Source organism: Oncorhynchus keta, unplaced genomic scaffold (assembly GCF_023373465.1).
Source record: "Oncorhynchus keta strain PuntledgeMale-10-30-2019 unplaced genomic scaffold, Oket_V2 Un_contig_18187_pilon_pilon, whole genome shotgun sequence".
NCBI lineage: Eukaryota > Metazoa > Chordata > Actinopteri > Salmoniformes > Salmonidae > Oncorhynchus > Oncorhynchus keta.
Window position 1 is genome coordinate 12501 of NW_026280785.1, and position 19147 is coordinate 31647.

The following is a 19147-nucleotide window of genomic DNA, read 5'->3' on the forward strand; positions in this document are numbered from 1 at the left end:
CTCTACAACACTATGTCACCAGGACATATACAGGATACTACCCTCTACAACACTATGTCACCAGGACATATACAGGATACTACCCTCTACAACACTATGTCACCAGGACATATACAGGATACTACCCTCTACAACACTATGTCACCAGGACATATACACGATACTACCCTCCACAACACTATGTCACCAGGACATATACAGGATACTACCCTCTACAACACTATGTCACCAGGACATATACAGGATACTACCCTCTACAACACTATGTCACCAGGACATATACAGGATACTACCCTCTACAACACTATGTCACCAGGACATATACACGATACTACCCTCTACAACACTATGTCACCAGGACATATACAGGATACTACCCTCCACAACACTATGTCACCAGGACATATACACGATACTACCCTCCACAACATAACCTTCACTCCAAATCAAAACTCAAAACCTACAACCTGATTTTGGACGGAATTACAGAATAACCTGGAAGGTTTACAACTACCAAAGATTATCATTCCCAATATATACAGCAAATGCTGTGGAAAACAACAGAAACCTGAAAACACCATCCAACCAGGAACTGAGTGAGTAATGTTTAGCCTGAAAACACCATCCAACCTGGAACTGAGTGAGTAATGTTTAGCCTGAAAACACCATCCAACCTGGAACTGAGTGAGTAATGTTTAGCCTGAAAACACCATCCAACCTGGAACTGAGTGAGTAATGTTTAGCCTGAAAACACCATCCAACCTGGAACTGAGTGAGTAATGTTTAGCCTGAAAACACCATCCAACCTGGAACTGAGTGAGTAATGTTTAGCCTGAAAACACCATCCAACCTGGAACTGAGTGAGTAATGTTTAGCCTGAAAACACCATCCAACCTGGAACTGAGTGAGTAATGTTTAGCCTGAAAACACCATCCAACCAGGAACTGAGTGAGTAATGTTTAGCCTGAAAACACCATCCAACCTGGAACTGAGTGAGTAATGTTTAGCCTGAAAACACCATCCAACCTGGAACTGAGTGAGTAATGTTTAGCCTGAAAACACCATCCAACCTGGAACTGAGTGAGTAATGTTTAGCCTGAAAAACCATCCACCAGCCAACCTGGAACTGAGTGAGTAATGTTTAGCCTGAAAACACCATCCAACCTGGAACTGAGTGAGTAATGTTTAGCCTGAAAACACCATCCAACCTGGAACTGAGTGAGTAATGTTTAGCCTGAAAACACCATCCAACCTGGAACTGAGTGAGTAATGTTTAGCCTGAAAACACCATCCAACCAGGAACTGAGTGAGTAATGTTTAGCCTGAAAACACCATCCAACCAGGAACTGAGTGAGTAATGTTTAGCCTGAAAACACCATCCAACCAGGAACTGAGTGAGTAATGTTTAGCCTGAAAACACCATCCAACCTGGAACTGAGTGAGTAATGTTTAGCCTGAACTGAGTGAGTAATGTTTAGCCTGAAAACACCATCCAACCTGGAACTGAGTGAGTAATGTTTAGCCTGAAAACACCATCCAACCTGGAACTGAGTGAGTAATGTTTAGCCTGAAAACACCATCCAACCTGGAACTGAGTGAGTAATGTTTAGCCTGAAAACACCATCCAACCTGGAACTGAGTGAGTAATGTTTAGCCTGAAAACACCATCCAACCTGGAACTGAGTGAGTAATGTTTAGCCTGAAAACACCATCCAACCTGGAACTGAGTGAGTAATGTTTAGCCTGAAAACACCATCCAACCTGGAACTGAGTAATGTTTAGCCTGAAAACACCATCCAACCTGTGAGTTTAGCCTGAAAACACCATCCAACCTGGAACTGAGTGAGTAATGTTTAGCCTGAAAACACCATCCAACCTGGAACTGAGTGAGTAATGTTTAGCCTGAAAACACCATCCAACCTGGAACTGAGTGAGTAATGTTTAGCCTGAAAACACCATCCAACCTGGAACTGAGTGAGTAATGTTTAGCCTGAAAACACCATCCAACCTGGAACTGAGTGAGTAATGTTTAGCCTGAAAACACCATCCAACCTGGAACTGAGTGAGTAATGTTTAGCCTGAAAACACCATCCAACCTGGAACTGAGTGAGTAATGTTTAGCCTGAAAACACCATCCAACCTGGAACTGAGTGAGTAATGTTTAGCCTGAAAACACCATCCAACCTGGAACTGAGTGAGTAATGTTTAGCCTGAAAACACCATCCAACCTGGAACTGAGTGAGTAATGTTTAGCCTGAAAACACCATCCAACCTGGAACTGAGTGAGTAATGTTTAGAAAACACCATCCAACCTGGAACTGAGTGAGTAATGTTTAGCCTGAAAACACCATCCAACCTGGAACTGAGTGAGTAATGTTTAGCCTGAAAACACCATCCAACCTGGAACTGAGTGAGTAATGTTTAGCCTGAAAACACCATCCAACCTGGAACTGAGTGAGTAATGTTTAGCCTGAAAACACCATCCAACCTGGAACTGAGTGAGTAATGTTTAGCCTGAAAACACCATCCAACCTGGAACTGAGTGAGTAATGTTTAGCCTGAAAACACCATCCAACCTGGAACTGAGTGAGTAATGTTTAGCCTGAAAACACCATCCAACCTGGAACTGAGTGAGTAATGTTTAGAAAACACCATCCAACCCTGAAAACACCATCCAACCTGGAACTGAGTGAGTAATGTTTAGCCTGAAAACACCATCCAACCTGGAACTGAGTGAGTAATGTTTAGCCTGAAAACACCATCCAACCTGGAACTGAGTGAGTAATGTTTAGCCTGAAAACACCATCCAACCTGGAACTGAGTGAGTAATGTTTAGCCTGAAAACACCATCCAACCTGGAACTGAGTGAGTAATGTTTAGCCTGAAAACACCATCCAACCAGGAACTGAGTGAGTAATGTTTAGCCTGAAAACACCATCCAACCAGGAACTGAGTGAGTAATGTTTAGCCTGAAAACACCATCCAACCAGGAACTGAGTGAGTAATGTTTAGCCTGAAAACACCATCCAACCTGGAACTGAGTGAGTAATGTTTAGCCTGAAAACACCATCCAACCTGGAACTGAGTGAGTAATGTTTAGCCTGAAAACACCATCCAACCTGGAACTGAGTGAGTAATGTTTAGCCTGAAAACACCATCCAACCTGGAACTGAGTGAGTAATGTTTAGCCTGAAAACACCATCCAACCTGGAACTGAGTGAGTAATGTTTAGCCTGAAAACACCATCCAACCTGGAACTGAGTGAGTAATGTTTAGCCTGAAAACACCATCCAACCTGGAACTGAGTGAGTAATGTTTAGCCTGAAAACACCATCCAACCAGGAACTGAGTGAGTAATGTTTAGCCTGAAAACACCATCCAACCAGGAACTGAGTGAGTAATGTTTAGCCTGAAAACACCATCCAACCAGGAACTGAGTGAGTAATGTTTAGCCTGAAAACACCATCCAACCTGGAACTGAGTGAGTAATGTTTAGCCTGAAAACACCATCCAACCTGGAACTGAGTGAGTAATGTTTAGCCTGAAAACACCATCCAACCTGGAACTGAGTGAGTAATGTTTAGCCTGAAAACACCATCCAACCTGGAACTGAGTGAGTAATGTTTAGCCTGAAAACACCATCCAACCTGGAACTGAGTGAGTAATGTTTAGCCTGAAAACACCATCCAACCTGGAACTGAGTGAGTAATGTTTAGCCTGAAAACACCATCCAACCTGGAACTGAGTGAGTAATGTTTAGCCTGAAAACACCATCCAACCTGGAACTGAGTGAGTAATGTTTAGCCTGAAAACACCATCCAACCTGGAACTGAGTGAGTAATGTTTAGCCTGAAAACACCATCAACCTGGAACTGAGTGAGTAATGTTTAGCCTGAAAACACCATCCAACCTGGAACTGAGTGAGTAATGTTTAGCCTGAAAACACCATCCAACCTGGAACTGAGTGAGTAATGTTTAGCCTGAAAACACCATCCAACCAGGAACTGAGTGAGTAATGTTTAGCCTGAAAACACCATCCAACCAGGAACTGAGTGAGTAATGTTTAGCCTGAAAACACCATCCAACCTGGAACTGAGTGAGTAATGTTTAGCCTGAAAACACCATCCAACCTGGAACTGAGTGAGTAATGTTTAGCCTGAAAACACCATCCAACCTGGAACTGAGTGAGTAATGTTTAGCCTGAAAACACCATCCAACCTGGAACTGAGTGAGTAATGTTTAGCCTGAAAACACCATCCAACCTGGAACTGAGTGAGTAATGTTTAGCCTGAAAACACCATCCAACCTGGAACTGAGTGAGTAATGTTTAGCCTGAAAACACCATCCAACCTGGAACTGAGTGAGTAATGTTTAGCCTGAAAACACCATCCAACCTGGAACTGAGTGAGTAATGTTTAGCCTGAAAACACCATCCAACCTGGAACTGAGTGAGTAATGTTTAGCCTGAAAACACCATCCAACCTGGAACTGAGTGAGTAATGTTTAGCCTGAAAACACCATCCAACCTGGAACTGAGTGAGTAATGTTTAGCCTGAAAACATTTTTGGTTGGTTAGGGGTTTGTACGTAAGCATTTTACTGTAAGGTTGTAGTATTCGGCGCATGTGACAAATAACATTTGATTTTCAAAAGGAAATTATATTAAGAGAGAAACATTTCCTCCTATAGCTCCCGAAGAAACAACAATGACAAATGGTTTGATGAAGAATGCAAAAACCTAAAGAAAGAACTTGAGAAACCTGTCCAACCAAAAACATAGAGACCCAGAAAACCTGAGTCTCGCCTTCACTATGGTGAATCACTAAAACTACAGAAATACACTACGGAAAAAAGAAGGAAAAGCCGTCAGAAATCAGCTCAATGTAATTGAAGAATCCATAGACTCTAACCACTTCTGGGAAAACACTAAACAAACAACACAAAGAATTATCTATGCAAAATGAAGATGTATGGGTAAACCACTTCTCCAATCTTTTTTGGCTCTATAAAGAATAAAGAGCAAAAACATATCTTAGAATCAGTTATTAAAGACTAACAGAACCCACTGGATTATCCAATTACCTCGAATAAACTACAGGACAACATACAAACCCTCCAACCCAAAAAGTCTGTGGTGTTGATGGTATCCTTAATGAAATGATCAAATACAGACCACAAATTCCAATTGTCCATACTTAAACTCCTTAACACGATCCTCCCAGCTCTGGCATCTTCCCCAAAACTACGACTGATCACCCCAATCCACAAAAGTGGAGACAAATTTGACCCCAATAACTACCGTGGGATATGCGTCAACAACAACCTTGGGAAAATCCTCTGCATTATCATTAACAGCAGACTAGTACATTTCCTCAATGAAAACAATGTACTGAACAAATGTCAAATGAGCTTTTACCAAATTACCGTACAACAGACCACGTATTCACCCTGCACACCTAATTGACAACCAAACAAAAACAAAACCAAGGCAAAGTCTTCTCATGGTTTGTTCATTTCAGAAGATCATTTGACTCAATTTGGCATGAGGGTCTGCTATACAAACTGATGGAAAGTGGTGTTGGGGGTAAAACATACGACATTATACAATCCATGTACACAAACAACAAGTGTGCAGTTAAAATTGGCAAAAACCCACATATTTCTTATCTCTTCACACAGGGTCATGGGGTGAGACAGGGTGCAGCTTAAAACCCACTCTTCAACATATATATATATATCAATGAATTGGTGAGGGCATTAGAACAGTCTGCAGCACCCGGCCTCCCCTATTAAAATCCGAAGTCAAATGTCTGCTGTTTGCTGATGATCTGGTGCTTCTGCCTACAGCAGCACCTAGATCTTATGCACAGATTCTGTCAGACCTGGGCCTTGACAGTAAATCTCAGTAAGACCAAAATAATGGTGCTCCAAAAAGGTCCAGTCACCAGGACCACAAATACAAATTCCATCTAGACACTGTTGCCCTAGAGCACACAAAAAAAACTATACATACCTTGGCCTGAACATCAGCGCCACAGGTAACTTCCACAAAGCTGTGAACGATCTGAGAGACAATGCAAGAAGGGCATTCTATGCCATCAAAAGGAACATACCATACCAACACAACCATTCGACATACCAATTACGATCTGGCTAAAAATACTTGAATCAGTCATAGAGCCCATTGTCCTTTATGGTTGTGAGGTCTGGGGTCCGCTAACCAACCAAGACTTCACAAAATGGGACAAACACCAAATTGAGACTCTGCTTGCAGAATTCTGCAAAAAATATCCTCCGTGTACAACGTAGAGCACCAAATAATGCATGCAGAGCAGAATTAGGCCGATACCCACTAATTATCAAAATCCAGAAAAGAGTTGTTAAATTCTACAACCACCTAAAAGGAAGCGATTCCCAAACCTTCCATAACAAAGCCATCACCTACAGAGAGATGAACCTGGAGAAGAGTCCCCTAAGCAAGCTGGTCCTGGGGCTCTGTTCACAAACACAAACAGACCCCACAGAGCCCCATGACAGCAACACAATTAGACCCAAGCAAATCATGACAAAACAAAAATAATTACTTGACACATTGGAAAGAATTACCAAAAAACAGAGCAAACTAGAATGCTATTTGGCCCTAAACAGAGAGTACATAGTGGCAGAATACCTGACCACTGTGACTGACCCAATATTGATAAACTCCCATATCTACTGGGTGAAATTCCACAGTGTGCCATCACAGCAGCAAGATTTGTGACCTGTTGCCGCAAGAAAAGGGCAACCAGTGAAGAACAAACAACATTGTAAATACAACCCATATTTAGTTTCCCTTTTGTACTTTAAATATAATAGGACATTTTGAAATGTCTTTATTCTTATGGAACTTTTTTTGAATGTAATGTTTTTATTGTTTATTTCACTTGCTTTGTAAATGTTAACATGTTTCCCATGCCAACCTGACAGAGAGGAGACGAGAGACAACTCCAACCTGACAGAGAGGAGACAACTCCAACCTGACAGAGAGGAGACAACTCCAACCTGACAGAGGAGACGCAGAGACAACTCCAACCTGACAGAGAGGAGGAGACAACTCCAACCTGACAGAGAGGAGACAACTCCAACCTGACAGAGAGGAGACGCGAGACAACTCCAACCTGACAGAGAGGGAGAGGAGACAACTCCAACCTGACAGAGAGACAACTCCAACCTGACAGAGAGGAGGCAGAGACAACTCCAGCCTGACAGAGACAACTCCAACCTGACAGAGAGGAGACAACTCCAACCTGACAGAGAGGAGACAACTCAACCTGACAGAGAGGAGGACAACTCCAACCTGACAGAGAGAGAGGAGACAACTCCAACCTGACAGAGAGGAGGCGAGACAACTCCAACCTCAGAGAGGAGACAACTCCAACCTGACAGAGGAGACAACTCAACCTGACAGAGAGGAGACAACTCCAACCTGACAGAGACAACCCAACCTGACAGGAGACAACTCCAACCTGACAGAGAGGAGACAACTCCAACCTGACAGAGAGGAGACAACTCCAACCTGACAGAGGAGACAACTCCAACCTGACAGAGAGAGGAGACAACTCCAACCTGACAGAGAGGAGACAACTCCAACTCCGGACAGAGAGGAGACAACTCCAACCTGACAGAGAGAGACAACTCCAACCTGACAGAGAGGTGAGACAAACTCCAACCTGACAGAGAGGAGACAACTCCAACCTGACAGAGAGGAGACAACTCCAACCTGACAGAGAGGACAACCCAAGACAACTCCAACCTGACAGAGAGGAGACAACTCCAACCTGACAGAGAGGAGACAACTCCAACCTGACAGAGAGACAACTCCAACCTGACAGAGACAACTCCAACCTGACAGAGAGGAGACAACTCCAACCTGACAGAGAGGAGACAACTCCAACCTGACAGAGAGAGACAACTCCAACCTGACAGAGAGGAGATAACTCCAACCTGACAGAGAGGAGACAACTCCAACCTGACAGAGAGGAGACAACAACTCCAACCTGACAGAGGAGACAACTCCAACCTGACAGAGAGGAGACAACTCCAACCTGACAGAGGAGACAACTCCAACCTGACAGAGAGGAGACAACTCCAACCTGACAGAGAGGAGACAACTCCAACCTGACAGAGAGGAGACAACTCCAACCTGACAGAGAGGAGACAACCCAACCTGACAGAGAGGAGACAACTCCAACTCCAACCTGACAGAGAGACAACTCCACCTGCGAGAGAGACAACTCCAACCTGACAGAGAGAGCGAGAGGAGGAGACGAGACAACTCCAACCTAACAGAGAGCGAGAGGAGGAGACGAGACAACTCCAACCTGACAGAGAGAGACGAGAGACAGCTACAACCTGACAGAGAGGAGACGAGAGACAACTACAACCTGACAGAGAGGAGACGAGAGACAACTCTAACCTGACAGAGAGAGTGAGAGGAGGAGATGAGAGACAACTCCAACCTGACAGAGAGAGTGAGAGGAGGAGACAGAGACAACTCCAACCTGACAGAGAGAGTGAGAGGAGGAGACGAGAGACAACTACAACCTGACAGAGAGGAGACGAGAGACAACTACAACCTGACAGAGAGGAGACGAGAGACAACTCCAACCTGACAGAGAGGAGACGAGAGACAACTCCAACCTGACAGAGAGGAGACGAGAGACAACTCCAACCTGACAGAGAGGAGACGAGAGACAACTCCAACCTGACAGAGAGGAGACGAGAGACAACTACAACCTGACAGAGAGGAGACGAGAGACAACTCCAACCTGACAGAGAGAGTGAGAGGAGGAGACGAGACAACTCCAACCTGACAGAGAAAGCGAGAGGAGGAGACGAGACAACTACAACCTGACAGAGAGTGAGAGGAGGAGACGAGAGACAACTCCAACCTGACAGAGAGCGAGAGGATGAGACGAGAGACAACTCCAACCTGACAGAGAGAGTGAGGATGAGACGAGAGACAACTCCAACCTGACAGAGAGGAGACGCGAGACAACTCCAACCTCACAGAGAGGAGACGAGAGACAACTCCAACCTGACAGAGAGAGGAGACGAGAGACAACTCCAACCTGACAGAGAGGAGACAACTCAACCTCACAGAGAGAGACAACTCCAACCTGACAGAGAGGAGACGAGACAACTCCAACCTGACAGAGAGGAGACAACTCCAACCTGACAGAGAGGAGACGCGAGACAACTCCAACCTCACAGAGAGGAGACGAGAGACAACTCCAACCTGACAGAGAGAGACAACTCCAACCTGACAGAGAGGAGACAACTCCAACCTGACAGAGAGGAGACGCGAGACAACTCCAACCTGACAGAGAGGAGACGAGAGACAACTCCAACCTGACAGAGAGGAGACGAGAGACAACTCCAGCCTGACAGAGAGGAGACAACTCCAACCTGACAGAGAGGAGACGCGAGACAACTCCAACCTGACAGAGAGAGACAACTCCAACCTGACAGAGAGGAGACGCGAGACAACCCAACCTCACAGAGAGGAGACGAGAGACAACTCCAACCTGACAGAGAGGAGACAACTCCAACCTCACAGAGAGGAGACAACTCCAACCTGACAGAGAGGAGACGAGAGACAACTCCAACCTGACAGAGAGGAGACAACTCCAACCTGACAGAGAGGAGACAACTCCAACCTGACAGAGAGGAGACAACTCCAACCTGACAGAGAGGAGACAACTCCAACCTGACAGAGAGGAGACAACTCCAACCTGACAGAGAGGAGACAACTCCAACCTGACAGAGAGGAGACAACTCCAACCTGACAGAGAGGAGACAACTCCAACCTGACAGAGAGGAGACAACTCAACCTGACAGAGAGGAGACAACTCCAACCTGACAGAGAGGAGACAACTCCAACCTGACAGAGAGGAGACAACTCCAACCTGACAGAGAGGAGACAACTCCAACCTGACAGAGAGGAGACGAGATACAACTCCAACCTGACAGAGAGAGACAACTCCAACCTGACAGAGAGGAGACAACTCCAACCTGACAGAGAGGAGACAACTCCAACCTGACAGAGAGCGAGAGGAGGAGACGAGACAACTCCAACCTAACAGAGAGAGCGAGAGGAGGAGACGAGACAACTCCAACCTGACAGAGAGGAGACGAGAGACAACTCCAACCTGACAGAGAGGAGACAAGAGACAACTCCAACCTGACAGAGAGAGCGAGAGGAGAAGACGAGAGACAACTACAAACTGACAGACGAGAGACAACTACAACCTGACAGAGAGGAGACGAGAGACAACTACAACCTGACAGAGAGGAGACGAGAGACAACTCCAACCTGACAGAGAGGAGACGAGAGACAACTACAACCTGACAGAGAGGAGACGAGAGACAACTCTAACCTGACAGAGAGTGAGAGGAGGAGACGAGAGACAACCTAACCTGACAGAGAGAGTGAGAGGAGGAGACGAGACAACTACAACCTGACAGAGAGGAGACGAGAGACAACTCCAACCTGACAGAGAGAGACGAGAGACAACTCCAACCTGACAGAGAGGAGACGAGAGACAACTCCAACCTGACAGAGAGGAGACGAGAGACAACTCCAACCTGACAGAGAGGAGACGAGAGACAACTCCAACCTGACAGAGGAGACGAGAGACAACTCCAACCTGACAGAGAGGGAGACGAGAGACAACTACAACCTGACAGAGAGGAGACGAGAGACAACTACAACCTGACAGAGAGGAGACGAGAGACAACTACAACCTGACAGAGAGGAGACGAGAGACAACTACAACCTGACAGAGAGGAGACGAGAGACAACTCCAACCTGACAGAGAGGAGACACGAGACAACTCCAACCTGACAGAGAGAGTGAGAGGAGGAGACGAGACAACTACAACCTGACAGAGAGAGCGAGAGGAGGAGACGAGACAACTACAACCTGACAGAGAAAGCGAGAGGAGGAGACGAGAGACAACTACAACCTGACAGAGAGAGTGAGAGGAGGAGACGAGAGACAACTCCAACCTGACAGAGAGAGTGAGAGGAGGAGACGAGACAACTCAACCTGACAGAGAGAGCGAGAGGATGAGACGAGAGACAACTCCAACCTGACAGAGAGTGAGGATGAGACGAGAGACAACTCCAACCCTGACAGAGAGGAGACGAGAGACAACTCCAACCTGACAGAGAGGAGACGAGAGACAACCCAACCTGACAGAGAGGAGACGAGAGACAACTCCAACCTGACAGAGAGGAGACGAGAGACAACTCCAACCTGACAGAGAGGAGACGAGAGACAACTCCAACCTGACAGAGGAGACGAGAGACAACTCCAACCTGACAGAGAGGAGATGAGAGACAACTCCAACCTGACAGAGAGGAGATGAGAGACAACTCCAACCTGACAGAGAGAGCGAGAGGAGGAGACGAGGAGACAACTCCAACCTGACAGAGAGGAGACAAGAGACAACTACAACCTGACAGAGAGGAGACGAGAGACAACTCCAACCTGACAGAGAGAAGAAAAGAGACAACTACAACCTGACAGAGAGAGCGAGAGGAGGAGACGAGACAACTCCAACCTGACAGAGAGGAGACGAGAGACAACTCCAACCTGACAGAGAGAAGAAAAGAGACAACTACAACCTGACAGAGAGAGCGAGAGAGGAGACGAGAGACAACTCCAACCTGACAGAGAGGAGACAAGAGACAACTCCAACCTGACAGAGAGAGCGAGAGGAGGAGACGAGACAACTCCAACCTGACAGAGAGGAGACAAGAGACAAGACAACTCCAACCTGACAGAGAGGAGACAAGAGACAACTCCAACCTGACAGAGAGGAGACAAGAGACAACTCCAACCTGACAGAGAGGAGACAAGAGACAACTCCAACCTGACAGAGAGGAGACGAGAGACAACTCTAACCTGACAGAGAGGAGACGAGAGACAACTCCAACCTGACAGAGAGGAGACGAGAGACAACTCCAACCTGACAGAGAGGAGACAAGAGACAACTCCAACCTGACAGAGAGGAGACAAGAGACAACTACAACCTGACAGACAGAGCGAGAGGAGGAGACGAGAGACAACTACAACCTGACAGAGAGAGCGAGAGGAGGAGACGAGAGACAACTCCAACCTGACAGAGAGGAGACAAGAGACAACTACAACTGACAGACAGAGCGAGAGGAGGAGACGAGAGACAACTACAACCTGACAGAGAGAGCGAGAGGAGGAGACAAGAGACAACTACAACCTGACAGAGAGAGCGAGAGGAGGAGACGAGACAACCCAACCTGACAGAGAGAGCGAGAGGAGGAGACGAGACAACTCCAACCTGACAGAGAGAGCGAGAGGAGGAGACGAGAGACAACCCAACCTGACGGAGAGGAGACGAGAGGAGGAGACGAAAGACAAGACAACTCCAACCTGACAGAGAGGAGACGAGACAACTAGCAACCTGACAGAGAGGAGACAAGAGACAACTCCAACCTGACAGAGAGGAGACAAGAGACAACTACAACCTGACAGACAGAGCGAGAGGAGGAGACGAGAGACAACTACAACCTGACAGAGAGAGCGAGAGGAGGAGACGAGAGACAACTACAACCTGACAGAGAGAGCGAGAGGAGGAGACGAGACAACTCCAACCTGACAGAGAGAGCGAGAGGAGGAGACGAGACAACTCCAACCTGACAGAGAGAGCGAGAGGGAGGAGACGAGAGACAACCCAACCTGACGGAGAGGAGACGAGAGGAGGAGACGAAAGACAAGACAACTCCAACCTGACAGAGAGGAGACGAGACAACTACAACCTGACAGAGAGGAGACAAGAGACAACTCAGAAACTCAGTACTGCCTGGCTGGAACAGACTGTCTGGGCACGGTCTTCCCTTAAGATCTGCCATGGAGACGGTGGTGTGCGTTACCTAGCAGCCTCGTACATCTTGATGGTCATCAGCGTATCCTCCATGGTCTTGTTAACCAGTGTATTGATGCTGGACACAAAGAAGTTGATGGCTCCTAGCAGTGTCTCTCCGTTCTTGCATAATAACTTCTGTCTCTGCGTTGTACCCAAACTCATCCTGTAGGAAACATCATTAGAAACACACACACTGATCAAATCAACCAATACATCAATCAGTCCAACCAACAAATCAACCAATGTATTCAAAGAAATCACCTGAGCTAAAACCCACAAAGACCAAACAGTGTTAAGTGACAGCCCTACCTCTTGATTTAAGGTCAGGGGTTACAGGTCAGGGGTTAAAGGTGATTTCTGGCTGATGGGCCTGGGTTAGGGGTCATGTTCTAACCAGTAGTTCAGGTGATTTCTGGGTTGGAGGTTAGGGGTCTGGGATTAGCCTAGAGGCTATAGGTCAGGTTCTCACCTGTAGTTCATGTGATTTCTGGGTTGGAGGTTAGGGGTCTGGGATTAGCCTAGAGGCTATAGGTCAGGTTCTCACCTGTAGTTCATGTGATTTCTGGGTTAGGGGTCTGGGATTAGCCTAGAGGTTATAGGTCAGGTTCTCACTCGTAGTTCATGTGATTTCTGGGTTAGGGGTCTGGGATTAGCCTAGAGGTTATAGGTCAGGTTCTCACTCGTAGTTCAGGTGATTTCAGGCTGAGGTCGGTGAAGGTGTCCCCGAGGGGCGTGTTGCGTCTGCACCATGCTGTACAAGTGATTGGTCAGGGCTCTGGCCAGTCGCAGCACAGTCTCATACTTCCTCTTGGTGTCCCGGAGAACTTCTATCTGAGCCTCCAGTTCTAGATCCACAGTCCGAGAACCACGACCAAACCGCTCTGCGATCATCTGTTTAGTGCACTGGAGAGAACGAGGGAGGGAAGCAAGGAAGGAGAGAGAAGCAGGAGGAGGGAGAGAGAGAGGATGAGAACACAGACAGGTGTCGTACTAGAGGTATGTGTGGCTCTAGGTATTCTAAATACAGACACAGATATTCTGACACAGGTAAGTGAACACAGGTATTCTGACACAGGTAAGTGAACACAGGTATTCTGACACAGGTAAGTGAACACAGGTATTCTGACACAGGTAAGTGAACACAGGTAGCCTAATATATTCAGTCAGATATATTGTAGGTGTATGTGTCTTCTCAGGTGTGTTCAGGTATGTCAACATGTAGACTAACAAAGAGCGGTACATTGTGATACCTTGTAGGTGTTGAGTCCCTTGTGTATGGGCCTTTAATTAGGGTGTCTAAGTGTTCTGTTACAGGTAGACCCAGATATTGACACGCATGCAGACTGCAGTACCTTGTAGGTGTTGAGGTAGATTACAGTACTTTGTAGGTGTTGAGGTAGATTACAGTACCTTGTAGGTGTTGAGGTAGATTATAGGTGTTGAGGTAGATTACAGTACCTTGTAGGTGTTGAGGTAGATTATAGGTGTTGAGGTAGATTACAGCACCTTGTAGGTGTTGAGGTAGATTACAGTACCTTGTAGGTGTTGAGGTAGATTATAGGTGTTGAGGTAGATTATAGGTGTTGAGGTAGATTACAGTACCTTGTAGGTGTTGAGGTAGATTACAGTACCTTGTAGGTGTTGAGGTAGATTATAGGTGTTGAGGTAGATTACAGTACCTTGTAGGTGTTGAGGTAGATTATAGGTGTTGAGGTAGATTACAGTACCTTGTAGGTGTTGAGGTAGATTACAGTACCTTGTAGGTGTTGAGGTAGATTATAGGTGTTGAGGTAGATTACAGCACCTTGTAGGTGTTGAGGTAGATTATAGGTGTTGAGGTAGATTATAGGTGTTGAGGTAGATTATAGGTGTTGAGGTAGATTATAGGTGTTGAGGTAGATTACAGTACCTTGTAGGCGTTGAGGTAGATTACAGTACCTTGTAGGTGTTGAGGTAGATTATAGGTGTTGAGGTAGATTACAGTACCTTGTAGGTGTTGAGGTAGATTATAGGTGTTGAGGTAGATTACAGTACCTTGTAGGTGTTGAGGTAGATTACAGCACCTTGTAGGTGTTGAGGTAGATTGTAGGTGTTGAGGTAGATTACAGTACCTTGTAGGCGTTGAGGTAGATTACAGCACCTTGTAGGTGTTGAGGTAGATTGTAGGTGTTGAGGTAGATTATAGGTGTTGAGGTAGATTACAGTACCTTGTAGGTGTTGAGGTAGATTATAGGTGTCGAGGTAGATTATAGGACCTTGTAGGCGTTGAGGTAGATTACAGCACCTTGTAGGTGTTGAGGTAGATTATAGGTGTTGAGGTAGATTATAGGTGTTGAGGTAGATTACAGTACCTTGTAGGTGTTGAGGTAGATTATAGGTGTCGAGGTAGATTATAGGACCTTGTAGGCGTTGAGGTAGATTACAGTACCTTGTAGGCGTTGAGGTAGATTACAGTACCTTGTAGGCGTTGAGGTAGATTACAGTACCTTGTAGGCGTTGAGGTAGATTACAGTACCTTGTAGGCGTTGAGGTAGATTACAGTACCTTGTAGGCGTTGAGGTAGATTACAGTACCTTGTAGGCGTTGAGGTAGATTACAGCACCTTGTAGGCGTTGAGGTAGATTACAGCACCTTGTAGGCGTTGAGGTAGATTACAGCACCTTGTAGGCGTTGAGGTAGATTACAGCACCTTGTAGGCGTTGAGGTAGATTACAGCACCTTGTAGGCGTTGAGGTAGATTACAGTACCTTGTAGGCGTTGAGGTAGATTACAGTACCTTGTAGGCGTTGAGGTAGATTACAGTACCTTGTAGGCGTTGAGGTAGATTACAGTACCTTGTAGGCGTTGAGGTAGATTACAGTACCTTGTAGGTGTTGAGGTAGATTACAGTACCTTGTAGGTGTTGAGGTAGATTACAGTACCTTGTAGGTGTTGAGGTAGATTATAGGTGTTGAGGTAGATTATAGGTGTTGAGGTCGATTACAGTACCTTGTAGGTGTTGAGGTAGATTATAGGTGTTGAGGTAGATTACAGCACCTTGTAGGTGTTGAGGTAGATTACAGAACCTTGTAGGTGTTGAGGTAGATTACAGTACCGTGTAGGCGTCGAGGTAGATTACAGCACCTTGTAGGTGTTGAGGTAGATTATAGGTGTTGAGGTAGATTATAGGTGTTGAGGTAGATTACAGTACCTTGTAGGTGTTGAGGTAGATTACAGTACCTTGTAGGTGTTGAGGTAGATTATAGGTGTTGAGGTAGATTACAGCACCTTGTAGGTGTTGAGGTAGATTATAGGTGTTGAGGTAGATTACAGTACCTTGTAGGTGTTGAGGTAGATTATAGGTGTCGAGGTAGATTACAGTACCTTGTAGGTGCTGAGGTAGATTATAGGTGTTGAGGTAGATTACAGCACCTTGTAGGTGTTGAGGTAGATTACAGCACCTTGTAGGTGTTGAGGTAGATTATAGGTGTTGAGGTAGATTACAGTACCGTGTAGGTGTTGAGGAGTAGATTATAGGTGTTGAGGTAGATTACAGTAACTTGTAGGCGTTGGAGGTAGATTACAGTACCTTGTAGGTGTTGAGGTAGATTATAGGTGTTGAGGTAGATTACAGTACCTTGTAGGCGTTGAGGTAGATTACAGTACCTTGTAGGTGTTGAGGTAGACAACAGTACCTTGTGGCGTTGAGGTAGATTATAGGACCTTGTAGACGTTGGGTGGGTGCTAGGACCTTGTAGGCGTTGAGGTAGATTACAGTACCTTGTAGGTGTTGAGGTAGATTATAGGTGTCGAGGTAGATTATAGGACCTTGTCGGCGTTGAGGTAGATTATAGGACCTTGTCGGCGTTGAGGTAGATTACAGTACCTTGTAGGCGTTGAGGTAGATTACAGCACCTTGTAGGCGTTGAGGTAGATTGTAGGTGTTGAGGTAGATTACAGTACCTTGTAGGTGTTGGGGTAGATTACAGCACCTTGTAGGTGTTGAGGTAGATTGTAGGTGTTGAGGTAGATTACAGTACCTTGTAGGCGTTGAGGTAGATTACAGCACCTTGTAGGTGTTGAGGTAGATTGTAGGTGTTGAGGTAGATTATAGGTGTTGAGGTAGATTATAGGTGTTGAGGTAGATTATAGGTGTTGAGGTAGATTACAGTACCTTGTAGGTGTTGAGGTAGATTATAGGTGTCGAGGTAGATTATAGGACCTTGTAGGCATTGAGGTAGATTACCGTACCTTGTAGGTGTTGAGGTAGATTACAGTACCTTGTAGGCGTTGAGGTAGATTACAGCACCTTGTAGGTGTTGAGGTAGATTGTAGGTGTTGAGGTAGATTATAGGTGTTGAGGTAGATTATAGGTGTTGAGGTAGATTACAGTACCTTGTAGGTGTTGAGGTAGATTATAGGTGTCGAGGTAGATTACAGGACCTTGTAGGCGTTGAGGATTACAGCACCTTGTAGGCGTTGAGGTAGATTACAGCACCTTGTAGGCGTTGAGGTAGATTACAGTACCTTGTAGGCGTTGGTAGATTACGGTAGATTATAGGTGTTGAGGTAGATTATAGGTGTTGAGAATTTAGATTATAGGTGTTGAGGAGGTGATTCTGGTGTTGAGTGATTACAGTATACCTTGTAGGTGTTGAGTAGATTACAGTACTTTGTAGGTGTTGAGGTAAGTTATAGGTGTTGAGGTAGATTACAGTACCTTGTAGGTGTTGAGGTAGATTACAGTACCTTGTAGGCGTTGAGGTAGATTACAGTACCTTGTAGGTGTTGAGGTAGATTACAGTACCTTGTAGGTGTTGAGGCCCCATTGCTTCATGAAGTCCAGTTTCTCTACAGCCACTCCTCTGGAGGCCTCCTCTGCAGTCGTGGAACTGCTGCTTCTACTGTCCTGCATACTGGAACCTGGGAGGAAGAGGAGGAGGGGAAGGAGGAGGCGGGACAGGGAGGAGGGGAAGGAGGGACAGGGAGGGTTGGAGAGGAGGGGAAGGAGGGACAGGGAGGGTTGGAGAGGAGGGGAAGGAGGGACAGGGAGGGTTGGAGAGGAGGGGAAGGAGGGACAGGGAGGGTTGGAGAGGAGGAGAAAGAGGGACAGGGAGGGTTGGAGAGGAGGAGGAGGAGGAGGGACAGGGAGGGTTGGAGAGGAGGGGAAGGAGGGACAGGGAGGGTTGGAGAGGAGGAAGGAGAGAGCAGGGAGGGTTGGAGAGGAGGGAAGGAGGGACAGGGAGGGTTGGAGAGGAGGGGAAGGAGGGACAGGGAGGGTTGGAGAGGAGGGGAAGGATGGACAGGGAGGGTTGGAGAGGAGGGAAGGAGGAGGACAGGGAGGGTTGGAGAGGAGGGGAAGGAGGGACAGGGAGGGTTGGAGAGGAGGGGAAGGAGGGACAGGGAGGGTTGGAGAGGAGGAGGAGGAGGGACAGGGAGGGTTGGAGAGGAGGGAAAGGAGAGACAGGGAGGGTTGGAGAGGAGGGAAGGAGGGACAGGGAGGGTTGGAGAGGAGGGAAGGAGGGACAGGGAGGGTTGGAGGAGGAGGAGGGAAGGAGGGACAGGGGAGGGTTGGAGAGGAGAGGAAGGAGGGACAGGGAGGGTTGGAGAGGAGGGAGGAGGAGGGACAGGGAGGGTTGGAAGAGGAGGGGAAGGAGGGACAAGGGAGGGTTGGAGAGAGGAGGGAAGGAGGGACAGGGGAGGGTTGGAGAGGAGGGGAAGGAGGGACAGGGAGGGTTGGAGAAGGAGGGAAGGAGGGACAAGGGAGGGTTGGAGAGGAGGGAAGGAGGGACAGGGAGGGTTGGAGAGGAGGAGAAGAGAGGGACAGGGAGGGTTAAGGAGAGGAGGAGGCAGAGGGACAGGGAGGGTTGGAGAGGAGGAGGAGGGACAGGGAGGGTTGGAGAGGGAGGGACAGGGAGGGGTTGGAGAGAGGAGGAACAGGGAGGGTTGGAGAGGAGGAGGAGGAGGGACAGGGAGGGATGGAGAGGTAGGAGGAGGAGGAGGAGGGACAAGGGGAGGGATGGAGAGGAGGAGGAGGGACAGGGAGGGTTGGAGAGGAGGAACAGGGAGGGTTGGAGAGGGGGAGGAGGAGGAGGGACAGGGAGGGATGGAGAGGAGGAGGAGGAGGGACAGTGCACTACTTTAGACCAGAGGAGCCACTAGGGCCTCAAGTAGGGAATAGAGTGACATTTGGGATTCACACAGTATGTATTTACTGTGAGA

At 47.1% G+C, this 19147-nt stretch overlaps 1 protein-coding gene and 1 long non-coding RNA gene across 4 annotated transcripts in view; one reads left to right on the plus strand and one right to left on the minus strand.

Annotated features, from left to right (window-relative positions):
• Positions 1-18010, minus strand: part of LOC118382506 (arfaptin-2-like) — a 24589-nt gene extending 6579 nt beyond the window's left edge. Inside the window, 5 exon segments of the mRNA XM_052503883.1 lie at positions 12954-13085; positions 13087-13109; positions 13627-13674; positions 13676-13849; positions 17733-18010. Coding sequence (XP_052359843.1) covers positions 12954-13085; positions 13087-13109; positions 13627-13674; positions 13676-13849; positions 17733-17840 — 485 coding nt within the window. The 5' untranslated portion in view covers positions 17841-18010.
• Positions 14243-17378, plus strand: LOC127920044 (uncharacterized). 3 transcript variants are annotated; one of them, XR_008104926.1, is made up of 5 exons: positions 14243-14334; positions 14527-14757; positions 15257-15331; positions 15477-16247; positions 16692-17378. It is a non-coding gene; the product is annotated as an uncharacterized LOC127920044 (long non-coding RNA). The 3 variants fall into 3 exon arrangements; XR_008104928.1 differs by lacking the exons at positions 14243-14334; positions 14527-14757 and adding an exon at positions 15035-15131 and having other exon boundaries at positions 15238-15331; XR_008104927.1 differs by lacking the exons at positions 14243-14334; positions 14527-14757 and adding an exon at positions 15035-15112 and having other exon boundaries at positions 15238-15331.
• Positions 18011-19147: the final 1137 nt, after the last annotated feature.